Source organism: Felis catus, chromosome X, assembly GCF_018350175.1.
Source record: "Felis catus isolate Fca126 chromosome X, F.catus_Fca126_mat1.0, whole genome shotgun sequence".
In the NCBI taxonomy this organism is placed as follows: domain Eukaryota; kingdom Metazoa; phylum Chordata; class Mammalia; order Carnivora; family Felidae; genus Felis; species Felis catus.
Genome location: NC_058386.1, coordinates 41,929,431 through 41,956,752, shown reverse-complemented (window position 1 = coordinate 41,956,752; position 27,322 = coordinate 41,929,431). Strand labels below are relative to the sequence as shown.

The following is a 27,322-nucleotide window of genomic DNA, read 5'->3' as shown; positions in this document are numbered from 1 at the left end:
TATACACCACTTATGAAACAGCAGAAAAAGAAATCAAGGAATTGATCCCATTTGCAACTGCACCAAAGAACTACAAGATACCTAGGAATAAACCTAACCAAAGAGATACAAGATCTCTGAAAACTATAGAAAGCTTATGAAAGAAATTGAAGAGGACACAAAAAAATGGAAAATTATTCCACGCTCCTGGATTGGAAGAACAAACATTGTTAAAATGTCTATACTCCCTAAAGCAATCTACATATTTACTGCAATCCCTATCAAAATACCACCAGCATTTTTCAAGAGCTAGAACAAACAATCCTAAAGTTTGCATGGAACTACAAAAGACCCTGAATAGCCAAAGCAATCTTGAAAAAGAAAAGCAAAGCTGGAGACATCATGATTCCAGACTTCAAGCTATATAACAAAGCTCTAATCATCAAGACAGTATGGTACTGGTACAAAAACAGACACATAGATCAATAGAACAAAATAGAAAATCCAGAAATAGACCCACAACTATATGGTCAACTAATCTTCGACAAAGCAGGAAAGAATATCCAATATAAAGAAATACAGTCTCTTCAGCAAATGGTGTTGGGAAAACTGGACAGCAACATGCAGAAGAATGAAACTGGATCACTTTCTTATACCATATACAAAAGTAAATTCCAAATGGATGAAGGACCTAAATGTGAGAGAAAGCAAACCATCAAAACCCTAGAAGAGAACGTAGGCAGCAACCCCTTTGACCTCAGCCATAGCAACTTCTTACTAGACACATCACTGGAGGCAAGGGAAACAAAAGCAAAAATGAACTACTGGGACTTCATGAAGATAAAATCTCCTGCACAGTGAAGGAAACAATCAACAAAACTAAAAGGTAGCCTATGGAATAGGAGAAGATATTTGCAAATGATATATCTGATGAAGGGTTAGAAACCAAAATGTATAAAGAACTTCTCAAACTCAACACCCAAAAAACAAATACTCCAGTTAAGAAATAGGAAAAAGATGGGGCGCCTGGGTGGCTCAGTCGGTTAAGCGTCTGACTTCAGCTCAGGTCATGATCTCACAGTCTGTGAGTTTGAGCCCTGTGTCGGGCTCTGTGCCGACAGCTCGGAACCTGGAGCCTGCTTCAGATTCTGTGTCTCCCTTTCTCTCTCTGCCCCTCCTCTGTCTCAAAAATAAATAAAAACATTAAAAAAAAAGAAACAGGCAAAAGACATGAATAGACATTTTTCCAAAGAAGACATCCAAATGGCTAACAGACACACAAAAAGATGCTCAACATCAGTCATCACCAGGAAAATACAAATCAAAACCATGATGAGATACCACTTGATGAGACACCTGTCAGAATGGCTAAAATTAACAACACAGGAAACAACAAGGTGTTGGCAAAGATGTGGAGAAAGCAGAACCCTCTTGCACTGCTGGTGGGAATACAAACTGGTGTAGCTGCTCTGAAAACAGTACGGAGGCTCCTCAAAAAACTAAAAGTAGAACTACCCTACAATCCAGCAGTTGCACTTCTAGGTATTTACCAAAAGGATACAAAAATACAGATTCAAAGGGGTACACGCACCATGTTTATAACAGCATTATCAACAACAGCCAAACTATGGAGAGAGCCCAAATGTCCATTGAATGATGATTGGATAAAGAAGATATGGCATGTATACACACCACACACACACACACACACACACACACACACACACACACACACACGAATATTACCCATCCATCAAAAAGAATGAAATCTTGCCATTTGCAATGATGTGGATGGAGCTGGAGTATATATGCTAAGCGAAATAAGTTAGGCAGAGAAAGACAAATGCCGTATGTTTTCACTTGTGTGGAATTTAAGAAAACAAAACGGATGAACATATGGGAGTGTAAAAAAAGAGAGAGGGAAACAAACAATAAGAGATTCTTAACAATAGAGAACAAACTGAGGGTTCTTGGAGGGGATGTGGGTGCAGGGATGGGCTACATGGGTGATGGGTACTAAATAGGGCACTTGTTATGATGAGCACTGGGTGTTGTATGTAAGTGATGAATCACTGAATTCTATTCCTGAAACCAATATTGTACTGTATGTTAACTAGGATTTATTTTTTTTTAATTTTTATGTTGATTTATTTTTGAGAGAGAGAGAGAGAGAGAGAGAGAGAGACAGAGTGTGAGTAGGGGAGGGGCAGAGAGAGAGAGGGAGACACAGATTCTGAAGCAGGCTCCAGGCTCCAAGCTGTCAACACAGAGCCTGACGCAGGACTTGAACTCACAAACTGTGAGATCATGACCTGAGCCGAAGTCAGATGCTTAACCGACTGAGCCACCCAGGCGCCCCTTAACTAGGATTTAAATAAAAATTTGAAAAGAAAAATAAATTAGACAACAAAGGATAAGAGAAACATGTTTATGCTTCATTAAGCAGTTTGAGCCTTTTACTTTGAACATTAATCTGATCATATTGCTAGCAAGACTTTTTCCAAATTCCAAAAGCAGACACCTTCTGTGCGATTCATTTTGCTAATTATTTTAATAGATTTCTATTATGATAGAACATAATGCACAAGCAGTAAACCTTTTTAAAGCCTTTTTTAAATGTCTATTTACTTTTGAGAGAGAGAGAAAAAAACAGAGTGCGGGGCGGGGGGGGCAGAGAGAGAGGGAGATATCTGAAGCAGGCTCCAGGCTCTGAACTGTCAGCACAGAGCCCGATGTGGGGCTTGAACTCACAAACAGTGAGATCATGACGTGAGCCAAAGTTGGATGCTCAGCCAATTGAGCCACCCAGGCGCCCCAAGAATAACAATCTTCCACAGACTATTTCAGAAAATAGAAAAGGGAACACTTCACAACTCATTTATGTGGCCAGCATAATCCTAATACCAAAACCTGACAACACTGAAAAAAAGGAAAACTACAACCAAAATCACTTATGAAAATGAAAATATTTAAAACAAAATATCAGTTAATATAACTCAACAATATATATTAAGGGTTATATATCATAAACAACTAGTATCTATCTCAGAAATATAAGGTTAATTTAACATTTGAAAATAAATAACTCACATATTAACAAAATAAAAACAACTCATATGATTAATAAGATGAGGAAAAAAACATTTGACAAAATTCAACATGTAACCATGATTTTAAAAAACTCTTAAGCTAGATTTAAAAAGAACTTCTATCAGGGTACCTAGGTGGCTCAGTTCCCTGAGCGTCCAACTTCAGTTCAGGTCATGATCTCACAGTTCGTGGGTTCAAGCCCCGCATTAGGCTCTGTGCTAACAGCTCAGCGCCTGGAGCCTGCTTCAGATTCTGTGTCTCCCTCTCTTTCCGCCCCTCCCCCCCTCTTGAAAATAAATAAATGTTAATAAAAAATTTAAAAAAAGAACTCCTATAACTCGATAAAGGGCAGCTTCAAAAAACATCATACACAATGGTATGAATTTTTTATCCCTAATATCAGGAACAAGGCAAGCGTGCCCACACTCACCACTTCTACTCAACATCAAATTGAAGGTCTTAGTGAAATAAGGAAAAGTAAGAAAAAGCATGAAATTGTAAAGGAAAAAGTAAAAATGTTTCTTTTTTTAACAAAAATGTTTATTATTTTTGAAAAAGACAGTAAGTAGGGGAAGGGGCAGAAAGAGAGGGAGACAGAGGATCCGAAGTGGGCTCTGTGCTGACAGCAGCAGAGAACCCGACGTGGGGCTTGAACTCACAGACCCTGAAACTATGACCTGAGCCGGAGTCGGATGCTCAACCGACTGAGCTGCCCAGGCATCCCGTAAAAGTGTTTCTGAAGTGATAATGATTGCTTGCATGAAAAACCCCAAGGAACCTACAAGAAAACTAATAGGTGGATGTAGAAATGCCTCAGGATACAAAGTCAATGTACAAAAATCAATCATGAGCAATTTATACATACTAGCAATGAACAATCTGAAAATAAAATTTAAAAAACAATGCCATTTTACAATAGTGTCAAAAAGCATCAAATACTTAGGGATAAATTTAATGAAGGATGCATAAGACTTCTACACTGACAACCATAAAACATTGCTGAAAGCAATCAAACACCCAAATAAATGCAGAAAGTATGCCATGCTCATGGATTAGAAGGCTCAATATTGTGAAGATACCATTTCTCATAAAATTGGTCCATAGAGTCAACTCAACTCCAAATAAAATCCCGGCAGACTACCTGAGTTCAAGACTCATTATAAAAGCTACAGTAATAAAGCAAGTGTGGGTTTGCCAAAAGGACAGTATATTAACTGTATTTTCTTATTTTGTTTTTTTTTTAAGTTTTTAACTTTAAGCCCACTATAGTTAACGTACATGCTGTATTAGTTTCAGGTGCACAGTATACTGATTCAACAACCCTATACATTGCTTAGTGCTTATCATGAGAAGTGTACTCTTAATCTTCCTCACCTATTTTCACCCATCCCTCCTTCCCCCCCCCCCCCCCCCCCGCTCTGGTAACCATCAGTCTGTCCTCTGTAGTTGAGAGTCTGTTTCTTGGTTTGTTTCTCTTTCTCTTTTTTTCCTTTGTTCATTTATTTTATCTCTTAAATACCGCATATGAGTGAAATCATATGGTATTTGTCTTTCTCTAACTTATTTCGCTTAGTATTATAGTCTCTAGATCCATCCATGTTGTTGCAAATGGCAGGATTTCATTCTTTTTTATGCCCGAATAGTATTCCAGCATGTGTGCGTGTGTGTATCATATCATCTTTATCTTATTTTCTGTATTCTTTTTTAAAATTTATTTTTAATGTTTATTTATTTTTGAGAGAGACAGACAGACACACACACACACACACACACACACACAGAGAGAGAGAGAGAGAGAGAGAGAGAGACAGAGAGAGAGCACAAGCGAGGGAGGAGCAAAGACAGAGGGAGACACAGAGTCCGAAGCAGGCTCCAGGCTCTGAGCTGTCAGCACAGAGCCCGATGTGGGGCTCAAACTCACGAACCGTGAGATCATGACCTGAGCCAAAGTCAGAATGCTTAACTGACTGAGCCACCCAGGCACCCCTTATTTTCTGTATTCTTGATGCTCTGCCATCTGGTGCCTTGCTCATCCTGGAGAGAATGCCTCTCCCAGTGCTAGTTCATGCCCAGAGATAGCAAATGACTTCCCTGTAAGCATAACTTTCATATGCAAACCAACCAATCCAGAGCCCATGTCCACCAACTATCTCCTTTATTAAGTTCTCACAGGTTGAGCCACTATCCCGCTGCCCTAATCACCTCAATACCAGGTACCAGGTAACTACAGACAGTCCCTACACCCCAGAAGCCCTGCTGAAATTACTCAAACTAGCCAATGGTAAACCTTCCCAGCCTGCTCACTCTGTCTTACCCATTCTTTCCCAGGAAAATAACAATAAAGGCTCTTGCTGTGCTTTCCCCTCATGACTTTGGCCTTCTGACTGACCCTGGGGCTTCCCAGTGTGGCATGTCTCCTCTTCTTGGGAACTGTGAGTTACAAACTATCTTTTCGTTTTGAAGTTTACTTATTTATTTTGAGAGAGACAAAGAGTGAGTGGGGTAGGCGCAGAGAGAAGGGGAGAGAGAGAGAATCCCAAGCAGGCTCTGTGCTGTCAGTGCACAGCCCAGTGTGGGGCTCGAACTCACGAAACCATGAGATCATGACCTGAGCAGAAACCAAGAGTTGGACGCTTAACCAACTGAGTCACCCAGGCGCCCCAAAAATGTTTGCTTTTTGACAGACACCAGTAGGAAGATAGAAGTGAAAGCCACAAATTAAAACAAAATGTTGACAATGGATATATCTGGCACAGGAGTTACAGCCAGCAAATATAAAGCACTCTGAAAACTCATTAAGGAAACAACCCAATAAAAAAAAAAATGGGAAAGATAGTTGAACAGACACTTCAAACAAAAATGTACAAAGGTCACTAAGCACATGAAAAAATACTTTTCATTACTCATCAGAGGAATGTAACTTAAAATCATAATGAGATGCCATTACACATCCAGGATAATAGCAAAAATGAAAGAGATTGATGGTGGCAAGGGCTGGCAAGAATGTGGAGCAACTGAAATTCTTGTGTGTTGCTGCTGGAAGTGTAAAATCACAGCCACTTTGGAAGATAGTTTGGCCATGTCTTATTTTTATTTTTATTTTATTTTATTAAAAAAAGTTTAAGTTTATTTACTTTGAGAGAGAGAGAGAGCAAGAACGAGAGAGCGAGCGAGTGTAGGCAGAGAGAGACGGAGAGAGAGAGAATCCCATGTAGGCTCCGCACCATCGGTGAAGAGCCCGACGTGGGCTTGAACACCCAAACCGTGAGATCACGACCTGGGCTGAAATCAAGAGTCAGATGCTTAACTAAATGAGCCACCCAGGCGCCCCTGGCCACGTCTTATAAAGGCAAGCATATACTTACACAATTATATCACCCACCAACTCCACTCCTAGGTATTTACCCAAGAGAAATGTGAACATATGGTTACACAAAGACATACCAGAATGTTCACTACAGCTTTATTCACAATAACCAAATAATAACCACCTGTCATCAACAGGTGTATAGATAAACATGGCAATCTACTCATATCAGGGAACAGTATTCAGCATTTAAAAGGAATAAGCTAAGGGCACCTGGGTGGCTCAGTGAGTTAAGTGTTGACTTCGGCTCAGGTCATGATCTCGTAGTCTGTGAGTTCGAGCCCCGTGTCGGGCTCTGCTGACAGCTCAGAGCCTGGATCCTGTTTTGGATTCTGTGTCTCCCTCTCTCTGTGCCCCTCCCCCACTCGTACTCTGCTGTATGTCTCTCTCTCTCAAAAGTAAACATTAAAAAATAAAATAAAAGGAGTAAACTAGTTATATACTCAATAACACGGATGAATCACAAAATCATTATGCCAAACAAATGAAGCCAGACCCAAAAGGGTATATATAGTATGATTTTATTCATATGAAACCCTAATAAAGACAAATCTAATCTATAGTGACAGAAAGCAGGTCAACGGTTGCCCGGGGCTAAAGGGGTGGTACATACTAACTACTAGGGGCATAAAGGCTCATTTTTGTGTGTGTATCTTCTTTGTGTACTTGAAATGGATACATCTGATTGTATGTAAATTATACCTGAATACGGCTGACTTATTTAAAAGAAAAAATGCTAAATGACAATGATCCTAAGGTCAGAAGATGGGAGAGATGCATTGTGATGGGGAGGTGGAGAGGAGTAAGGAATATGAAAGCAATTCCTACAGAGAGAGGAGGAGGTGAGGCTGGTTGTAGATGACAGTTTATTGGTATCTTAGATGTGAGAAGATAAAACTTAGGAGAAAGAAGGCGGAGTGAGGCAACAAGTTGGTTTACAAAGAAGGCAAACTCATTAGAACCTAAAAGTATACGGGTGCCTGGGTGGCTCAGTCAGTCGAGCATCTGACTTCGGCTCAGGTCGTGATCTCGCAGTTCGTGGGTTCAAGCCCCGCGTCGGGCTTTGTGCTGACAGCCCAGAGCCTGGAGCCTGCTTCAGATTCTGTGTCTTCCCCTCTCTCTGCGCCTCCCCTGCTTTCTCTCTCTCTCTCTCAAAAATAAAGGAAGATTTAAAAAAATTAACAACAAAAAGAACCTGAAAGTATATGATAAGAATCTAAGACCCTGGGGGTGGGGTTTAAATAATGAAGCATAAAAATGTGATGGAAGGACAGAACATCCAAAAAAGCAAGATCTATAGGGAGGAACCCTGGCATATGATCCAGAGCGTAGGAACTGTAGCAATTCTCCTGGACACAAGTCAGGCCAAAAAGACAGTTGACAACAGTAAGGGAAATAAAGGGAGAGAGCAGTCTGGTACCTAAGAGGCCAATGTTATTTTTCCTTAAGCAGCTTCCAAAGTTTAGAACCTTCAGGATGGTAGAAATAATAGAATTTTAAAGGCACCAACCTCTTAGGAAAAGAAAAGTGTTTCTGTGCCCCCAGATCTGCCTGGGTTGCACTCACTCACCCGAACAGCTCTGATGTGGGGTTTTTCTCTCCAAAATCCATGGCTCCTCTCCTTGCTCCAACTTGAAGATGACTTCTGGTTTGGGAACTTCATACCCTGTTAACAGGACATGATAGAATTGGGTCCAGCTAATTGCTTTCCACTTGTTCTTTAAAAAAGTAACCACATTTCACTGGGAAAAGAGCAATAATCACAGAGGTTAATGGACTGAAGCATCTCAGACCAATCAAGGATGCCACCAGCACACACATCAGATGTCGCAGAGTTCTCAGCAGCTGAGAATGGAAATACTCTCATGGAGGCTCTGTGTTCGTTTCCTAGGGCTGCTCTCACAAAGTACCAAAACCTGGGTGACTTAAAACAGCAGAACATCATTGTCTCACACTTCTGGAGGCTCAAGTCTGAAATCAAAGTGTTTAGCAGGGCCATGCCCTCTCTCACAGATGTAAGGGAGAATCCTTCCTTGACTCTTCTAGCTTGTTCTTTGCCAGCAACGACGTTCCATTCTTTGATGTTCTTAAGCTTGTAAGTGCATCACTTCAGTTACATGGCCGTCTTCCCTCTATGTGTGTCTATTTCTATGCCCAAATTTCCCTTTTTTTATAAGGACACCAGTCATATTAAAAATCTTTTTTAATGTTTATTTATTTTTGAGAGAGAGAGAGAGAGAGAGAGAGAGAGAGAGAGAGAAAGCAGGGGAGGGGCAGAGAGAGAGGGAGAAACAGAATTTGAAACAGGTTCCAGGCTCTGAGCTGTCAGCACAAAGGCCGACACAGGGCTCCAACCCAGGAACCTTGAGATCATGACCTGAGCTGAAGTCGGACGCTTAGCCAACTGAGCCACCCAGGCGCCCCAGGACACCAGTCATATTAGATTAGGGCCCACCCCAATGAACTCATTTTAACTTGATTTCTTCAGGGGTGCTTGGGTGGCTCAGTTGGTTAAGCAACCAACTCTTGATTTTGGCTCAGGTCATGATCTCACAGTCGTGAGCTCTGTCAGCACAGAGCCTGCTTGGGATTCTCTCTGTTCCTCCCCTCTCATGCTTTCTGTCTCTCAAAATAAATAAACATTAACAAAATTTAACTTGATTACCTCTATAAAGACGCTGTTTCCAAATAAGGTCGCATTGTTGGGTACTGGGGGTTCAGACTTCTGTATATCTTTTTTTCAGGGGACACACAATTCAACCTATAAAAATCTGCCCTCTGACCCCCCAAATTCATGTCCTTCCCACGTGCAAAATATACTAACCCCATCCCAATATCCCCAAAGTCTTAATCATTCCAGCATCAAGTCTTAAGTTCAAAATCTATCAAAATATCAACTCAAAGTCTCAAATCTTATCTAAATCACCCAAATTGGTTATGAATGAGTTGGGAGTGTGAATCATCTTGGGGCAGTTTCTCTCCACGCAAACCTGTGAAAGCAGACAACTTATCTGCCAAAATACCGTGGTAGGACAGGCATAGGATAGACATTCCCATTTCAAAAGGGAGAAACTGGAATGAAAAAAGGGATCACAGGTCCCAACAAAGTCCAAAGCCTAACAAGGCAAATTCCACTAGATTTTAAGTTTTGAGAGTAATTCTTATTGGCTCAATATTCTATCCTCCAAGCCTACAATGGCGGTGGCCCCACTCCGTTGGCCCCAGCCCAGGAGTGGCACCATTCACTATTACCTCTCCTGGTCCATTAGCAAAATATTTGCTTCCTGTTCTTATGACCTTAAGCTCTGCTGTTCCAAAGGGAGGAATGCTTCCACTGGGAGACACAATAGTGATTCCACTGAACTGGGAGACTTATCTGCCACCTGACATTTTGGGCCCCTCACATCTCTGAATCAAAAGGCAAAGAAGGGAATTACTGTGCTGGCCTGGGTGACTGATCCTGATTACTCAGGGGAATTGGACTCCTGCCCCACAATGGAAAAGAGGAAGAAGCATGTCTGGAATACAGGAAATCCCTTGGGGGGGGGGGGGTCTCTTAGTACTACTGTGTCCTGTGATTAAATTCAATGGAAACTACATTGACTACAACAATCCAATTCAGGCAGATCCTTCAAGGAATGAATTTTCAGGTCACCCCACTAGGTGAAGAACCACAACCCACTGAGGTGTTTGCTGAGGGCAGAGGGAACAAGGAACGGCTAGTGAAAGAAGGAATTCTACCTCAAGACTGCAACACAGACACCTTGCTTCGGTTTGCAGTGTTCTGGCCTGCCCTGAAGATTCCAGACTCAGGATTACAATATCAGCTCACCCGAATTTCCAGCCTGCAGGCCTGCCCTATACATTTCAGAATTGTCAGTCCCTGCAGTCAGGTGAGCCAGTTCCTTAAAATAAACCTCTTTCCCATATTCTGTGTATATGTACATGTATTCATTCTCTCTGTCTCTATGTATGTGTATGTATGTATAGTGTGTGGGTGTACTCTGTATACGTATATAACCGTATCTTATTGGTTCCATTTCTCTGGAGAGCCATAATACAGATTTTGAGGGTGACTCTAGAGGAAAAGAATAGTAAGAATGAGTTTTCTGAACTGGCTATGGGGTTTCTAGAATTTGTTCCCTATTCTGATTAGATTTGAATGCGCTAACGACTCTATTTCCAGTAGTAAAGAGGACACTAATAGTCCATGGCATGATGTGGCAAAAGAGATATGCAAAATATCACCCCTGGATACTCCTAATCAAATGCTGATGAGAGGTGTCTTTCTGCAGGACCTTATATTTGATACCCTAGACATTTTTGTCAAACTTACAAGTATAAGATTGCCTGGTTGCTCTTAATTATGCTGGTCAAAGTGGGGGGCCGGAAACTAAAGGATGCACTCAGGGATTTGATTTCCCAGCTCAAGCACTGCATACATGACCTGAACATTTCTATGTCTTTCCTGAAAGAAACCCCTACCTCCTGTAGCTGCAGAGTTGATATTGCTGAAAACCAAACCCAGAGTCTCATCCTGTGAATGGCTACATTACAACACAAACTGAATTCCCAACCTCACAAGGTGCCTGCTATTCAGGTGAGGGAACTGACTGAGAAGGAAGGAAACCTAAAAATTGGAATGGAAACATACGAGGACGCTGAACTTCTACATTCTGATGAGTCTTCTTTGCCAGTAGAAGTAGCCCTTCTACCCCTCTCTGAGAAGACTAACCCTACTTTGCCCGAGGACCTTGCAATGGCCTCCTCTGAGGTACTTGCATTGCAAGGTACTGCTGAGTTCTCCCAGGACATACCCTTATTTGCTTCTAGACCTCTAACTAGACTCAAGTCTCATCAGGGCCCAAAGAGTGAGATATAGTGTAAATTCATGAGAAGGTGCAAAAGAACTGCATTATTTGTCCAATTTATATAGACAGAAATCTGGGAAATCTGGGTAAAAATGGGTATGAAGAGTGTGGGATAATGGGGGCACCTGGGTGACTCAGTCACTTGAGCATCCGACCCTTGATTTCAGCTCAGGTCACGATCTCACAGTTTGTGGGATCAAGCCCTGCATTGGGTTCTGTGCTGACAGTGTGGAGTGTGCTTGGGATTCTCTCTCCCTTTCTCTCTCTTCCCTTTCCCCACTCTCTCTCTCTCTCTGTCAAAATAAATAAACTTTAAAAGAGTGAGGGATAATGGAAAGAACATAAAGTTGGATCAGGCCAGATTTAGTGGTATGTGCACACTAAACAGATTCTGAAATTAATGTTGCCACTTGGGTTAGAGAGGGCTTGAACATTTTGCTTGGTTGGCAGAAACGTGGATCAAAACATGGCCTGTACTAAATGCAGCTGAAATGGAGAACTGCTTTGGAAGAACTCTCTATACTATACAGAAAGGCATCCAAAGGCTTGGGGATACTGGGATGTTAGAGTGGGTTTATCATGTAAGACATTCTGTCCCGCACTGGGAGGATCCAGAGGACATATCTGTGACCATGGCTGTGACAAACAAATTTGGGTGGGTGTGGGGAGGGGGCAGAATCCTTGAAGATTTCTGTGATTGCTTCTTCTCTGTAGGACACACAATTATAGTGGAAGTGCTGCCACTCAATTGGGAAACCCAAATGCAATGGGCATAATTGGATCCTGGGGTGGCAGGGGCCACATGGAGGCACTGAATTGCTAAATGCAAGGTGGGCACAGCTACTATAGTGGACAGCAGGGTCAAAGCAGTGATCAGAATAGTCTGACTTGCAGAGAGACCCATGGTGTTGGCTAGTTGATCATGATGTCTCTAGAAAATAGATGAGCAATCTACTAAATTCTTTTAAAAATTTTTTAATGTTTATTTATCTTTGAGAGAGAGAGAGAGAGAGAAAATCTGAAGCAGGCTCTAGGCTCTGAGCTGTCAGCACAGAGCCTGACATGGGGCTCGAACTCACGAACCGTGAGATCATGACCTGAGCTGAAGTTAGATGTTTAATCGACTGAGCCACCCAGACACCCCAGCAATCTATTAAATTCTTACTTGATCTGTATAAAGAGAAGAGTTCTAGCTCAAGTGAACAGAAGTCTAACTTGAAACATAAAAACAGAGTCTCAGCTCCTCCATCAATTTTCAGACTTGAGCGAGTTTACAGACCCAGAAATCTCTGAATGAAGGGGAGACAGCTCCCCTGAGGAAGGACCCCCACTACACTGTCAAAATTTATACTACTAATCTTTCTCCCAGCCTTCTCTAAAGGGATTTACAGTCCCCTTGTCAGGGTGACTGTGCGTTGAGGCAAAGGACATAGTGAGGTTTTTCAGAGATCATTGGACACCAGTTCTAAATGGACACTAATTCCAGGAGATGCGGGATGTCACTGTGGCCCACTACACAGCATAGGGGCTTATGGAAGTAAAGTGATCAATTGCGATTCAGCGCAGCTCCATCTCACAGGGGGCCCAGCAGTCCCCCAAACCCATCCTGTGGTTATCTCCCTGGTTCAGGAATGCAAAATTAGAATACAGATATGCAGCAACTGGCAGAATCCCCATACTGGTTCCCTGACCTGTGCAGTGAGGACTATTACAGTGAGAAAGGACCAGTGGAAGCCACTAGAACTGCCTCTACTAGGAAAATAGTAAACCAAGGAAATATGCATTCCTGTAAGAATTGCAGAGATTAGGGCCACCATCAAGAACCTGAAGGATGCCAGGGTGGTGAGTTCCACCACATCTCTATTCAACTCACCTATCTGGCCTGTGCAGAGGACAAATAGATCTTGGAGAATGACAGTGGCTCATCATAAACTTAACCAGGTGGTAATTCCAATAGCAGCTGCTGTACGAGACACGGGTTCACTGCTTAAGCAAATTAATGCATCCCTTCGTACCTGGTATGGTAGCTATTGATCTGACAGATGTGTGGGTTGGGTTTTTTTTTTTTTTTGGCAATACCTGTTAGTAGAGACTACTAGAAACAGTTTGCTTTCAGTTGTTACGACCAACTATATATATACCTTTACTGTCCTACCTCAGAAATATATCAGCCTTTCAGTTCTATGTCATAATTTAGTCTGCAGGGATCTTTTTTTTTTTAAGTTTATTTATTTATTTTGAGAGAGAGAACAAGTGAGTGGGGGTAATGGGAGGGGGAGAGCAGAGAGTTGGGGAGAGAGACAGAATCCCAAGCAGGCTCTGCACCGCCAGCATGGAGCCTGATGAGGGGCTCGAACTCACAAACTGCAAGATCATGACCTGAGCTGAAACCAAGAGTCTGATGCTCAACTGACTGAGCCACCCAAGTGCCCCAGTCTGCAGGGATCTTGACTGCCTTTCCCTTCCACAAGATATCACGTTGACCCATTGCATTTATGACATTATGCTGACTGGACCTTATGAACGAGAGGTAGTAATGACCCTTGACTTACTGGTGAGATATTTGTATGTCACAGGGTAGGACATAAATCTGACAAAAATTTAGGGGCCATCTACCTGAGGGAAAGTTCCATGCCACTGGACCCCTAGAAATCTCCAAGTGAAGAATAAGTTTTTGCATCTGGTTCTTCCTATAAGTAAAAGAGGGATAATGCCTACTGGGCCTCTACAGACTTCAGAGGCAATATATTCCTCATCTGGGTGTGCTATCCTGGCCCATTTACCATGTGATCCAAAAAATTGCTAGTTTTGAACAAAGCCCAGAATGAAAGAAGGCTTTTTACAGATCCAGACTGCCACAGAAGTTGCTCTGCCACTGGGCCATATGATCTGGCAGATCCAGTGGTGTTTGAAGTGTTCGTGGCAGATAGGGATGAAGCTTTTGGCAGGCCCTCACAGGAGAATCACAGAGCAAACCTTTGGATTTTGGAGCAAAGCCCTGCCATCCTCTGAGGATAACTGCACTTCTATAGAGAAACAGCTTTTAGCTTCCTACTTGGTCTCAATTTACTCGCTGAATTTAAGCGTTATTAGCACGTGGAAGAAAGGACACTTAACAAGGACTCCTTCGGGGCGCCTGGGTGGCTCAGTCGGTTAAGCGTCTGACTTTGGCTCAAGTCATGATCTCCAGGTTCCTGAGTTCGAGCCCCACGTCGGGCTCTGTGCTGACAGCTCAGAGCCTGGAGCCTCCTTTAGATTCTGTGCCTCCCTCTCTCTCTGCCCCTCTCCCTGCCCTCCCTCTCAAAAATAAACGAACATTTAAAAAATTTTTAAAAAAAGAACCAAAGACTCCTTCAGTAATGGGCAGTGAACATGGAAGAGTCCAGTGCTGAATCCTCACCCAGTGGTGGGACACAAGAAATGTGGCCAGCAGGAGAGACCCACTCCCCACTCACAGGGGGCCCAAGTCCTTCTGATCAAGCCCCAGCCTATAGATGGTGAGAGGTCAGTAGTAACCCCTAGAGCACTGAGCCTGGGTCTTCCCGGAGTGTGCTGCTTGAGCATGCTTCCCAAGGTGGGTGGCAAACTCCATCTAAGGCTAAATAATGGCACAAACGTGACAGTCGACAAGTACTATAAGGGAGAGTTGAAAAGAACTTTGAAGCAGCAATTCAAGAGAGCCGAAAGTTGTCATGAGGTGTGACCTCAGATCAGATGTGGCAACTCCACACCCTTGACCCTGGGTGAGAGCTCTGCCCCTTCAGGCCTGGAACCAAGCAGGTGGCTTGCCCTCTGGAACTGAGGAGGTGATGGTCTGTCACATGCCATTTTCCCAGACAGGGACTTCTGGGCCTGTGGTGGTGGCAGCCGCCCTGTTGGCCTCTGACCCATCCCTGAAGTCATTCATCCCTCTTCTTGAAGGAAAACGCATGTACACAGCCAAACGGTTTTACCAGCCTACGTCCTATCTGCACAATCCCAGCTAGCCTACAGCCTTCCCTCATTTTCCTGGACAGCTCATTTTTTCCTGTCTCCGTCCTCTTCAGTCTAAGCTGGCAGTATTTCTACCGACAGGGTTGACTGGATCCGCCAGGCATACATCTCATCTCCTTAGCGACTGGTTGTCCACCCCTTTGGTGTTCTTTCCAGAGTCCATCTCATTTTTTGTGATATGGATAGGCCAAACATTTTCCATATCTTCAAGTTCTGCTTCACTTTTACTAACAATTCCTCTTCACTGTCTTTCTTTCCTCCTACATTTTACTATAAGCAGCAAGGAAAGCATAGGCCATGCCTTTTAACACTACTTAGAAATTTCCTCAGCTAGGGGCGCCTGGGTGGTTGTCAGTTAAGTGTCCGACTCTTGATTTTGACTCAGGTCATGATCTCACACTTCATGGGATTCAGCCCTGCATCAGGCTCTGCGCTGACAGTGTGGAGCCTGCTTGGGATTCTCTCTCTTCCTCTCTCTCTCTCTCCGCTGCTAGCACGTGCTCTCTTGCTCTCAAAATAAATAAACATTAAAGGAAAAAAATGCCCTCAGCTAAAATTCCAAGTTTGTCACTTACAATTTCTACTTTCCACTCAACAGAACAGAATTCAGTCAAGCTCTCTGCCACCTTATAACAAGGATCTCCTTTCCTCCAGTTTCCATGCTCCTCACTCTGAGACCTCACCAAAAGCCCCTTTAACATTCCTATCAGCAATCTCTTCAAAGCAATCTAGGCCTTTTCTGTGAAGTACCTAAAACCTTTCCAGCCTCTACCCATTGCCCAATTCCAAAGCCACTTCCATGTTTTTTTCAGTATTTGTTACAGCAGCAACCCACTTCCCAAGTATAAAAATTCATCTTACTTTCCTAGGGCTGCTATGATAAAATACCACAAGCTGGACAGCTTGAAATAACAGAAATTTCCTGTCTCACAGTTCTGGAAGCCAGAAGTCCAAAATCAAGGTATCAGTAAGGCCATGCTCTTTTTGAAGTAGAACCTTCAAAACAGGAAGGAACCGTTTCATGTTGCTCTCCAACATCTTGGTGGTCTTGGGCATTTCTTGGCTTACAGATGCATCACTCTAGCGACGCGGCCATCTTCTTTTCTTTATGTGTCTTCACCCGGTCTTTCCTCCGTGTGTATGTGTCTCTCTGGCTAGATTTCCCTTATTTTAAGTACACCAGTAGTACCAGATTAGGACCCACCCTAATGACCTCATTTAAGCTTGATTACTTCTATAAAGGCCCTAATTCCAAAAGAGGTCATATTCTGAGGTACTGGAGGTCAGGACTTCAACATATTTTACAGGGAGGATACAATTTTATCCGTTACATGCTCCTTTGTAGATTCTTAGAATGGCTGTGCTTACCCAATGAGAGCAGGTGGCTGTAGTTTTCCAGCATCACATCCTGGTACAGGCGTCTCTGTGTAGAGTCCAACTGCTGCCACTCCTCCCTGCTGAAGTCCACAGTCACATCCTCGAACGACACGGAGCCCTGTAACAACACAATCCTGCTCAGGGTGACATGGCCAGCAGTGGGTGATAGGGAGAAGATCAGTAAGAAATTCTTTTATTTTATTTTATTTTAAGTGTTTATTTATTTATTTTTGAGACACAGAGAGAGCATTCGTGGGGGAGGGGCAGATAGAGAAGGAGACAGAGAATTCCAAGCAGACTCCGTGCTGTCGGCGGACAGCCCTATGTGGGGTTCGAACTCACAAGTTGTGAGATCATGACCTGATCCAAAATCAAGAGTCAGATGCTTAACCGACTGAGCCACCTAGGCACCCCAAAGAATTTTTTAAATGACTTTCACTAGAATATGCTATATGGTGTGTCTATTAAATACCTAGTTATATATAATGTTGTGTAGAATACAAATATTGAATTGTAAATTTTTGCTATTCATTGGTACAACAGTCAGTCATACATTTAAAAAAATTTTAATGTCCACTTGTTTTTGAGAGAGAGAAACAGAGCACAAGCTGGGGAGGGGCAGAGAGAGAGGGAGACACAGTATCCGAAGCAGGCTCCAGGCTCTGAGCTCTCAGCACAGAGCCCCATGCGGGGCTTGAACTCACAAACCATGAGATCGTGATCTGAGCCAAAGTCAGGCACTTAACCGACTGAGCCACCCAGGTACCCCAGTCAGTCATACATTTTTAAGAATAATAGTTTTGTACAGGATTTGACCTTGATCCTATTTTGTTGTTAATTTTAATGGGAAGTTTGTGTTCTATAACTTTTAGAAGGAAGCATGTGTACCTTTTTTTAATTAAATTATACATAGCTCCCTCTACTATTGCTTTAATTTATTTGTCAAAAATACAGCCATTTTCTCTTGATGCTTTTTTGTTATTCGTTTCTAACTTAATTCCACAGTGTCAGAAAATATACTCTGTGTGATTTCTACATATGGTCTATCTAGGAGAATGTTTCATGTATCCCTGGAAAAGAATATATATACAGCTATTGACGGCTGTAGTATTCTATTAATATATACATCAAATTGGTTGAGTGTTATTGAAATTTTCTATCACCATACTCATTTGTCTTCTACTTGTTCAATCAATTATTTGTCAACTTTTTGGTAAAAACTGGCAAGGAGATGTTAATGTTTATGTGGCTAGGCAAAGAACCTAGAATAGCCAAAGCAGGGATTTATATGTAGTGTTAAGACTTACTATAAAGCTACAATACTTCAGACAGTGTGGTATTGATGTAAGTACAGATAGATATATCAATAGAACAGAACAGAGTCCAGAAACAGAACCATACCCATACAGACAAACTCTTTTTGACAAAGGCACCACAGTAATTCATTGGGGAAAAGGAAGGTCTTTTCAAAAATTGTGCTGGAACAACGGATGTAAGTTTTGGATGAAAAAAAAACAAACCGTGGCCCATACCTTATACCACATACAAAATTTAACAACAATTTGCAGCCACTCTGGAAAACAGTGTGAAGGTTCCTCAAAAAATTAAAAATAGAGCTACCCTATGACCCAGCAATAGCACTGCTAGGAATTTACCCAAGGGATACAGGAGTACTCATGCATAGGGGCACTTGTACCCCAATGTTTATAGCAGCACTCTCAACAATAGCCAAATTATGGAAAGAGCCTAAATGTGCATCAACTGACGAATGGATAAAGAAATTGTGGTTTATATACACAATGAAATATTACATGGCAATGAGAAAAAATGAAATCTGGCCATTTGTAGCAACGTGGATGGAACTGGAATGTTATGCTAAGTGAAATAAGTCATACAGAGAAAGACAGACACCATATGTTTTCACTCTTATGTGGATCCTGAGAAACTTAACAGAAGACCATGGGGGAGGGGAAGGGAAAAAAAAAACTTAGAGAGAGAGGGAGCCTAACCATAAGAGACTCTCTAACCATAAGAGACAAAATATTACCAAACTGAATTCAACAATACATTAAAAAAATCGTACAAAATGATCAAGTGGGATTTATTCCAGTGACATAAAGATGGTTCAACATCTGCAAATCAATAAATATGACACACCACACTAACAAAATGGATAAAAATCATATGATCATCTCAATAGATGCAAAAAAAGAATTTAACAAAGTTCAACATCCATTTATTTTAATTTTTTAAAACATTTATTTATTTTTGAGAGAGAGATAGAGCGCGAGTAGGGGAGGGGCAGAAAGCAAGGGAGACACAGAATCCAAAACAGGCTCCAGGCTGACAGCACAGAGCCCGCATGGGGCTGGAACCCACGAACCGTGAGATCATGACCTGAGCCAAAGTATGACACTTAACCGACTGGGCCACCCAGGCGCCCCAGTTCAACATCCATTTATGATAAAAACTCTCAACAAAGCAGGTATAGACAGAAGGTATCACAACACAATAAAAACCATATATGACGAGCCCACAGCTAACATCATAACCAACAGTGGGAAGCTGAAAGCTTTTCTAGGATCAGAAACAAGACAAAGATGTCCATTCTTGTCACTTTTATTCAACAGAGTATTGCAACTCCTAACTAGAGCAAATAGACAAGAAAAAGAAATAAAAGGCATCCAAATCGAAAAGGAAGAAGGAAAACTATCACTATTCGCAGAGGACATCACATTATATATAGAAAACCCTAAAGACTCCACCAAAAAAAAACCTGTTAGAACTAAAAAATGAATTTAATAAAGTGGCAAGGACACAAAATCAATATGCAAAAACCTGTTGTGTTTGTGTACACTAATAATAAATTACCAGAAGAAGAAATTAAGAAAACAATCCCCCAAATTTATAACTGCATCAAGAAAAATATCTACCAATAAATTTAACCAAGGTGGTGAAAGACCTATACATTGAAAATTATAACACACTGATGAAAGAAACTAAATAAGATATGTAAATAGAAAGATATTCTGTGTTCATGGGTTGGAAGAATTAATATTGTTAAAATGTCCATATTACCAAAAGCAATCTACAGATTCACTGCAATCCCTGTCAAAATTCCAATGGCATTTTTCACAGAAATAGAACAAACCTAAAGTATGTATGGAACCACAAAAGACCCTGAATAGCCAAAGCAATCTTGAGAAAGAACAAAGTAGGGGATATCATAACCCTGATTTCAAACTATTTTCCAAAGCTCTAGTAATCAAAACATTATGGTATTAGCATAAAAACTGATACTTAGATCAATAGAAAGAAGAGAGAGGCAAGAAGCAAACCATCCATATATGGTCAATTAATTTACAACAAAAGAGAAAAAATATATACAATGGGTAAAGGACAACCTCTTTAATAAATGGTGCTGGGAAAACTGGACAGCTACATGCAAAAGAATGAAACTGGACCACCTTCTTACATCATACATAAACATAAACTCACATGGATTAAAGATTTAAATGTGAGACCTGAAGCCATAAAGCTCTTAGAGGAAAACATAGGCAGTAATTTCCTTGACATCAGTCTTAGCACCATTTCTGTAGATATGTCTCCTCAGGAAAAGGAAACAAAAGCAAACATAAACTATTAGGACTACACCAAAATAAAAAGCTTCTGCATAGCAAAGAAATGATCAACAAACCAAAAAAGCAACCTAGTAAATGAAAGAAGATATTGGCAAATGATATATCCAATAAGGGGTTAGTATCCAAAATACATACAGAACTTATACAACTCAACACCAAAAACAAAAAATCCCAAATAATCTGATTTAACAATGGGCAGAAGACCTGAATAGATATTTTTCCAAAAAAGACATACAGATGGCCAACAGATACATGAAAAGATGCTCAACATCACTCATCAGCCGGGAAATGCAACTCAAAACCACAGTGAGAGATCACCTTACACTTGTCAGAATGACTACAATCAAAAAGAAATAATAAGTGTTGGTGAGGATGTGGAGAAACAGGAACATTTGTGCACTGTCGGTGGGAATGTAAATTAGTTGGTACAGCCACTGTGGAAAACAGTGTGGAGGTTCCTCAAAACATTAAAAATAAAATACCATATGATCCAGCATTCCACTATTGGGTACCTACCCAAAGAAAATGAAAACACTAATTCGAAAAGATATATGCACCCCTATGTTTATTGCAGCATGACATTTACAATAGCCAAATTGTGGAAGCAACCCAAGTGTCCATCCATAGATGAACGGATAAAGAAAATGGATAAAAAAATATATATACACGTGTATATATATATGAATTATATATGTGTGTGTGTGTGTGATGAAATATTACTCAGCCATAAGAAAGAATGAGATCTTGCCATTTGTGACAACATGGATGGACCTAGAGGGTAATTATGCTAAGTAAAATAAGTCAGACAGAGAAGATAAATACCGTATGATTTCACTTATATGTGGAATCTAAAAAACAAAACAAATGAAGAAACAAATGAAAAATCAGACTCTTGGGGTGCCTGGGTGGCTCAGTCTGTTAGGTCTGTGAGTTCGAGCCTCACACTGGGCTCTGTGCTAACAGCTCGGAGCCTGGAGCCTGCTTCAGATTCTGTGTCCCTCTCCCTGCCCCTCCCCTGCTCATACTCTGTCTCTGTCTCTCTCAAAAATAAATAAACATTTAAAAAAAAAAGAGGGAGAGAAGAAAAAGCAGACTCTTAAATACAGAGAACAAACTGGTGATTGCCAGAGGGGAGGTGGAAGGGAGGATGGGTGAAATAGGTAAAGGGGATTAAAAGGTACAAACTTATAGTTATAAAATAGATAAGTCATGAGACGGAAAGTACAGCAGAGGAAATACAGTCAATGACACTGTAATAACGTATGTTGACATTTATTGTTCCAAGCACTAACATAAAATTGTTGAATCAAGATGTTGCACACCTAAAACCAATATGACATTTCATGTTAGTTAAATTATAATTTTAAAAAGAAAAAAAAAACAAAACTAAAAATGCTCTAGAAGAAAACATAAGGGTATCTTTGCAACACTGGGTCAAGCAAGGATTTCTTGACATAGTGCAAAAAGCAACAAATATAAAAGAAAATTTTGATAAATAGGAGCTTACAAAAATTAAAATTTCCAGGGGCGCCTGGGTGGCGCAGTCAGTTAAGCGTCCGACTTCAGCCAGGTCACGATCTCGCGGTCCGTGAGTTCGAGCCCCGCGTCAGGCTCTGGGCTGATGGCTCGGAGCCTGGAGCCTGTTTCCGATTCTGTGTTTCCCTCTCTCTCTGCCCCTCCCCCGTTCATGCTCTGTCTCTCTCTGTCCCAAAAATAAATAAAAAGCGTTGAAAAAAAAATTTAAAAGAAAATGAAAAGTCAAGACGTGGACTGGGAGAAAAAATTTGCAATATATATATACACACATATACAAAACACCCACAGTAAGAATGTAGAAAGAACTACAAAGTAATAACAAAAAGACACATAACCCAACTTTTTTAAAAGGGAAAAAACTTAAACAGACACCAAAAAAGATACAAATGGCCAATGAAGCATATGAAAAGTTGTTCAATATCATTTGTTATGAGGAAAATGCAATTTATTTATTTTGTAAAAAATTTATTTTAATTCCAGTGCAATTAACATACAGTTAGTTTCAGGTATACACTATAGTGATTCAACAATTCTATACATCACCCAGTGCTTGTTAAGATAAGTGTACTCTCTCCTTTTTTAATGTTTTTATTTATTTTTGAGACAGAGACAGAGCATGAGCAGGGGAGGGGCAGAGAGAGAGGGAGACACAGAATCTGAAGCAGGCTCCAGGCTCTGAGCGGTCAGCACAGAGCCGGATGCGGGGCTCAAACTCACCGTGAGATCATGACCTGAGCTGAAGTTGGATGCTTAACTGACTGAGCCACCCAGGTGCCCCAAGGTAAGTATACTCTTAATCCCCATCACCTGTTTCACACATCTCCCAACCCACCTTTCCTCTGCTAACCATCTGTTTGTTCTCTATAGCTAAGAGTTTGGTTTTTGGTTTGTCTCTTTTTCTTTTGTTTGTTTTGTTTCTTAAATTCTACATATGAGTGAAATTATACGGTAATTGTCTCTCTAACTTGCTTATTTCACTTATCATTATACTCTCTAGATCCATCCATGTTGTTGCAAATAGTAAGATTCTTTTTTATGGCTGAGTAATATTCTATTGTGTATGTATATATACCACATCGTCCTTATTCATTCATCTATCCAATAGACACTTTGGTTGCTTCCATAATTTGGCTATTGTCACTAATGCTGCAATAAACATAAAGGTGCATAACTGTGGAAAACAGTATGGAGACTGTTCAAAAAATTAAAAATAGAATTACTATATGATTTAGTAATTGCACTACTGTATATTTACTCAAAGAATATGAGGAAAATGCAATTTAAATTACACTGAAATAGCACTGTACACTCACTAGAAAAGCTAAAATTTATAATAAACTAAAAAATTGCTGGAAGGAATGTAAACTGAATCATCACTTTGGAACCCTGTGTGGCAGTTTCTAATAAAGTTAAACATACACCCACCCTATAATCTAGTGTTTCCATTCCTCTGTAGTTACTAAAATAAAATGCAAACATATATCCTCAGAAAAATTCTACAAGAGTGTTTATAGCAGGCTTTACTCATGATAACCAAATACTAGAAGACATTCAATATGTTCATCAGCAGGTGACTGCATAAACAAAATATGGTATATTCATACAATGGAATACTCAGTGATAAAAAGGAAAGAGCTGGTGACAGATACAACCTGAATGACTCTCAAAAATATTTTACTTTATGGGTGACAGGCATTAAGGAGGGCACTTTTCGGGATGAGCACTGGATGTCATAGGCAAGAGATGAATCACTGGGCTCTACTCCTGAAACTAAGACTACACTGTATGTTAACTAACTTGAATTAAAATAACATTAAAAAATATTTTATTTTTAAAAATTTTTAATGTTTATTTATTTTTGAGACAGAGAGAGACAGAGTACAAGCAGAGGAAGGGCAGAGAGAGAGGGAGACACAGAATCTGAAGCAGGCTCCAGGCTTTGAGCTGTCAGCACAGAGCCTGACGCGGGGCTTGAACTCAAGAACCGTGAGATCATGACTTGAACCGAAGTTGGACACTTAATCAACTGAGCTACTGAGGTGCCCCAAATATATTTTATTTTATAAATAGAAGCCAAACACAGAACAAATGATTCTATTTATGTGACAATCAAGAACAAGCAGGGCTAATCTATAGGGATTAAAAATCTTAAAACTGGTTGCCTCGGGGGTAAGAAATTGACTAGTCAAAAGGGAACTTGCAAGGGTGATGGACACATTCTGTATTTCAGTTTGAGTGATGGTTACATATATAAATATATTGGTCAATTATATATATATATACATATATATATATTTGTCAAAACTCATCAAACTATATATAATTCAATGTCTTTCAAATATAACTCAGTTTCAAAACACACACACACAAAAGTGTATGTTAGAAATATATTTGAGGTACACTGTGGGCTCCACAGAAAAAGTAAGTCTACTCGAGTGCTTAGAGTTGGTACAGTTTATATAGGATCTTGGGGAAAAAGTGTGATGGAGACAAATGGGGGAAAGTATTTTCTAGAAAAGACAAAGGGAAAGGTATGGAAAAAGGAAAACGCATGGTGATTAATGAAAGAACGAATGGCTCTGTAAAAAAAGGAGAGAAGACTATACAATATGTCAGGCAGGTGATTATAAGAAAAAAAAAATCTAAGGAAGTACGCTAGGGTCTGATCATGAAAGTAACATGCATTCTTTTCATAACACAGGCATACCTTGTTTTACTGTGCTTCACTTTATTGCATTTTGCAGACACTGCATTTTTTACAAATGGAAGGTCTGTTGAGATCTTGCCTTGAAGCACGTCTATCAGTGCCATGTTTCCAACAGCATTTGCTCCTTTTGTGTCTTTGTGTCACATTTTGGTAATTCTCGCAATATTTCAATCTCTTTCATTATTATTTTATTTGTTATGGTGATCTCAGATCAGTGATCTTTGATGGTACTATTGCAATTGGTTTGGTAGTGCCACGAACTGCACCCACATAAGACCGTGAACTTAATTGATAAATGTTGTGTGTGTTCTGACTGTTCGCTTGACCAGCCGATCCCCCCATCCCCCTCCCTCTCTTTGGGCAGGACTCCCTATTCCCTGAGACACAGCAATATTGAAATTGGACCGATTAATAACCCTACAATGGCTTCTTAAGTGTTTAAGTGAAAGGAAAAGTCACACGGCTCACTTTAGACCAAAAGCTAGAAATGATTAAGCTTAGTGAGTGAGGAAGGCATGTCAAAAGCTGAGATAAACCAAAAGCCAGGCCTCTTGAACCAGTCAGCCAAGTTCTTGAAGGAAATTAAAAGTGCTTCTCCAGTGAACACACTAATGATAAGGAAGTGGAACAACCTTCTTGCTGATATGGAGAAAGTCTGAGTGGTCTGGACAGAAGATACCAAATCAGCAAAAACATTCCCTGAAGCCAAAGCCCAATGCAAAGCAAGGCCCTAACTCTTCTCAACTCTGCGAAGGTTGAGAGAGGTGAGGAAGCCACAGAAAAAAGGCTGAAGCTAGCAGAGGTTGGTTCATGAGGCTTAAGGAAAGAAGCTGTGTCCCTAACATAAAAGTGCAAGGTTGGGGCGCCTGGGTGGCTCAGTCGGTTAAGCATCCGACTTCGGCTCAGGTCATGATCTCACAGTTCATGGGTTCCAGCCCCACGTCGGGCTCTGTGATGAGAGCTCAGAGCCTGGAGCCTGCTTCCGATTCTATGTCTCCCTCTCTCTCTGTCCCACCCTTGCTGGTGCTCTGTCTCTCTCTTAAAAATAAAAACATTTAAAAAATTATTTTAAAAAGTGCAAGATGAAAAAAGCAACTGCTGATGTAGAAGCTGGAGCAAGGTGTTCAGAAGATCTAGCAAAGATAATTAATGAAGGGGGCCACATTAAACAACATATTTTTAATGCAGATGAAACAGGTTTTTATTGGGAGAAGATGCCATCTAGGACTTTCATAGCTAGAAAGAAGTCAATGCCTGGTTTCAAAGCCTCAAAGGACTCTCTTGTTAGGGGTTAATTCAACTGGTAACTTTAAGCTGAAGCCAACGCTTATTTGCCATTCTGAAAATCCTAGGGCCCTTAAGAATTATGCCGAATCTACTCTGCCTGTGCTCTATAAATGGAACAACATAGTCTGGATGGCAGCACACCTGTTTACAATATGGTTTACTGAATATATTAAGCCTACTGTTGAGACCCACTGTTCAGAAAAAAAAAAGATTCCTTTCAAAATATTACTGCTCATTGACAATGCACCTGGTCACCCAAGAGCTCTGATGGAGATGTACAATGAGATTAATGTTGTTCTCATGCCTGCTAACATCACATTCGTTCTGCAGCCCATGGATCAAGGAGTAACTTCAACTTTCAAGTCTATTTAAGAAGCCCGTTTTGTAAGACTATAGCTGCCACAGATTCCTCTGATGGATGTGGGCAAAGTAAATCGAAAACCTTCTGAAAAGGATTCACCATTCTAGATGCCATTAAGAACATTCATGATTCACGGGAAGAGGTCAAAATATCAACATTAACAGGAGTTTAGAAGAAATTGATTCCAACCAACCATCACGGACGATTTTGGGGGGGGGGGATTCAAGACTTCAGTGGAGAAGTAAGTGCAGATGTGGGGGAAATAGCAAGAGAACTAGAATTAGAAGTGGAGCCTGAAGATGGAACTGAACTGCTACAGTCTCACGATGAACTTTACTGAATGAGGAGTTGCTTCTTACGGATGAGCAAAGAAAGTGGCTTTTTTTAAAAAAAAAATTTTTTTATGTTTTTATTTTATTTTTGAGAGAGAGACAGAGTGAGAGAGGGGGAGAGGCAGAGAGAGATGGAGACAGAATCTGAAGCAGGCTCCAGGCTCTGAGCTGTCAGCGCAGAGCCCGACGTGGGGCTCAAACTCACAGACTGCGAGATCATGACCTGAGCTAAAGTCAGACGCCCAACCAACTGATCGAGCCACCCAGACGCCTCTTTAATTTTTTTAATGCTTACTTTTTTTAATTTTTTTAATGTTTTTATTCATTTTTGAGACAGAGAGAGACAGAGCATGAGCAGGGGAGAGGCAGAGAAAGAGAGGGAGACACAGAATCTGAAGCAGATTCCAGGCTCTGAGATCATGTGCGAGATCATGACCTGAGCTGAAGTCAGACGCTCAACCGACTGAGCCACCCAGGCGCCCCAATGTTTACTTATTTTCTGAGAGACAAAGAGAGAGAGAGAGAGAGAGAGAGAGAGAGAGAGAGAGAGAGAGACAGAGTGCAAGTGGGGGAGGGGCAGAGAGAGAGGGAGACATAGAATCCGAAGCAGGCTCCAGGCTCCAGGCTCCAAGCTGTCAGTACAGAGCCCGACGTGGGGCTTAAACCCACAACCTGTGAGATCATGACCTGAGCTGAAGTTTAACAGACTGAGCCACCCAGGAGCCCCGAAAATGGTTTCTTTCTTTTTTTTTTTTTTTTAAGTAAGTTCTATCTCAAACAT

General features: G+C 41.0%; 1 protein-coding gene across 4 annotated transcripts in view; it reads right to left on the bottom strand.

Moving 5' to 3' along the window:
* The window catches only part of ZNF81 (zinc finger protein 81), a 90,555-nt gene that overhangs the window by 7,534 nt on the left and 55,699 nt on the right, over window positions 1–27,322 (bottom strand). For all 4 annotated transcript variants that reach the window (XM_011291715.4, XM_045050597.1, XM_045050596.1 and 1 more), the window contains 2 exons: window positions 16,669–16,795; window positions 8,007–8,102 (listed from right to left, as the gene is read on the bottom strand). In XM_011291715.4, coding sequence (XP_011290017.3) covers window positions 8,007–8,102; window positions 16,669–16,795 — 223 coding nt within the window. The remainder of the gene's footprint in view (window positions 1–8,006; window positions 8,103–16,668; window positions 16,796–27,322) is intronic.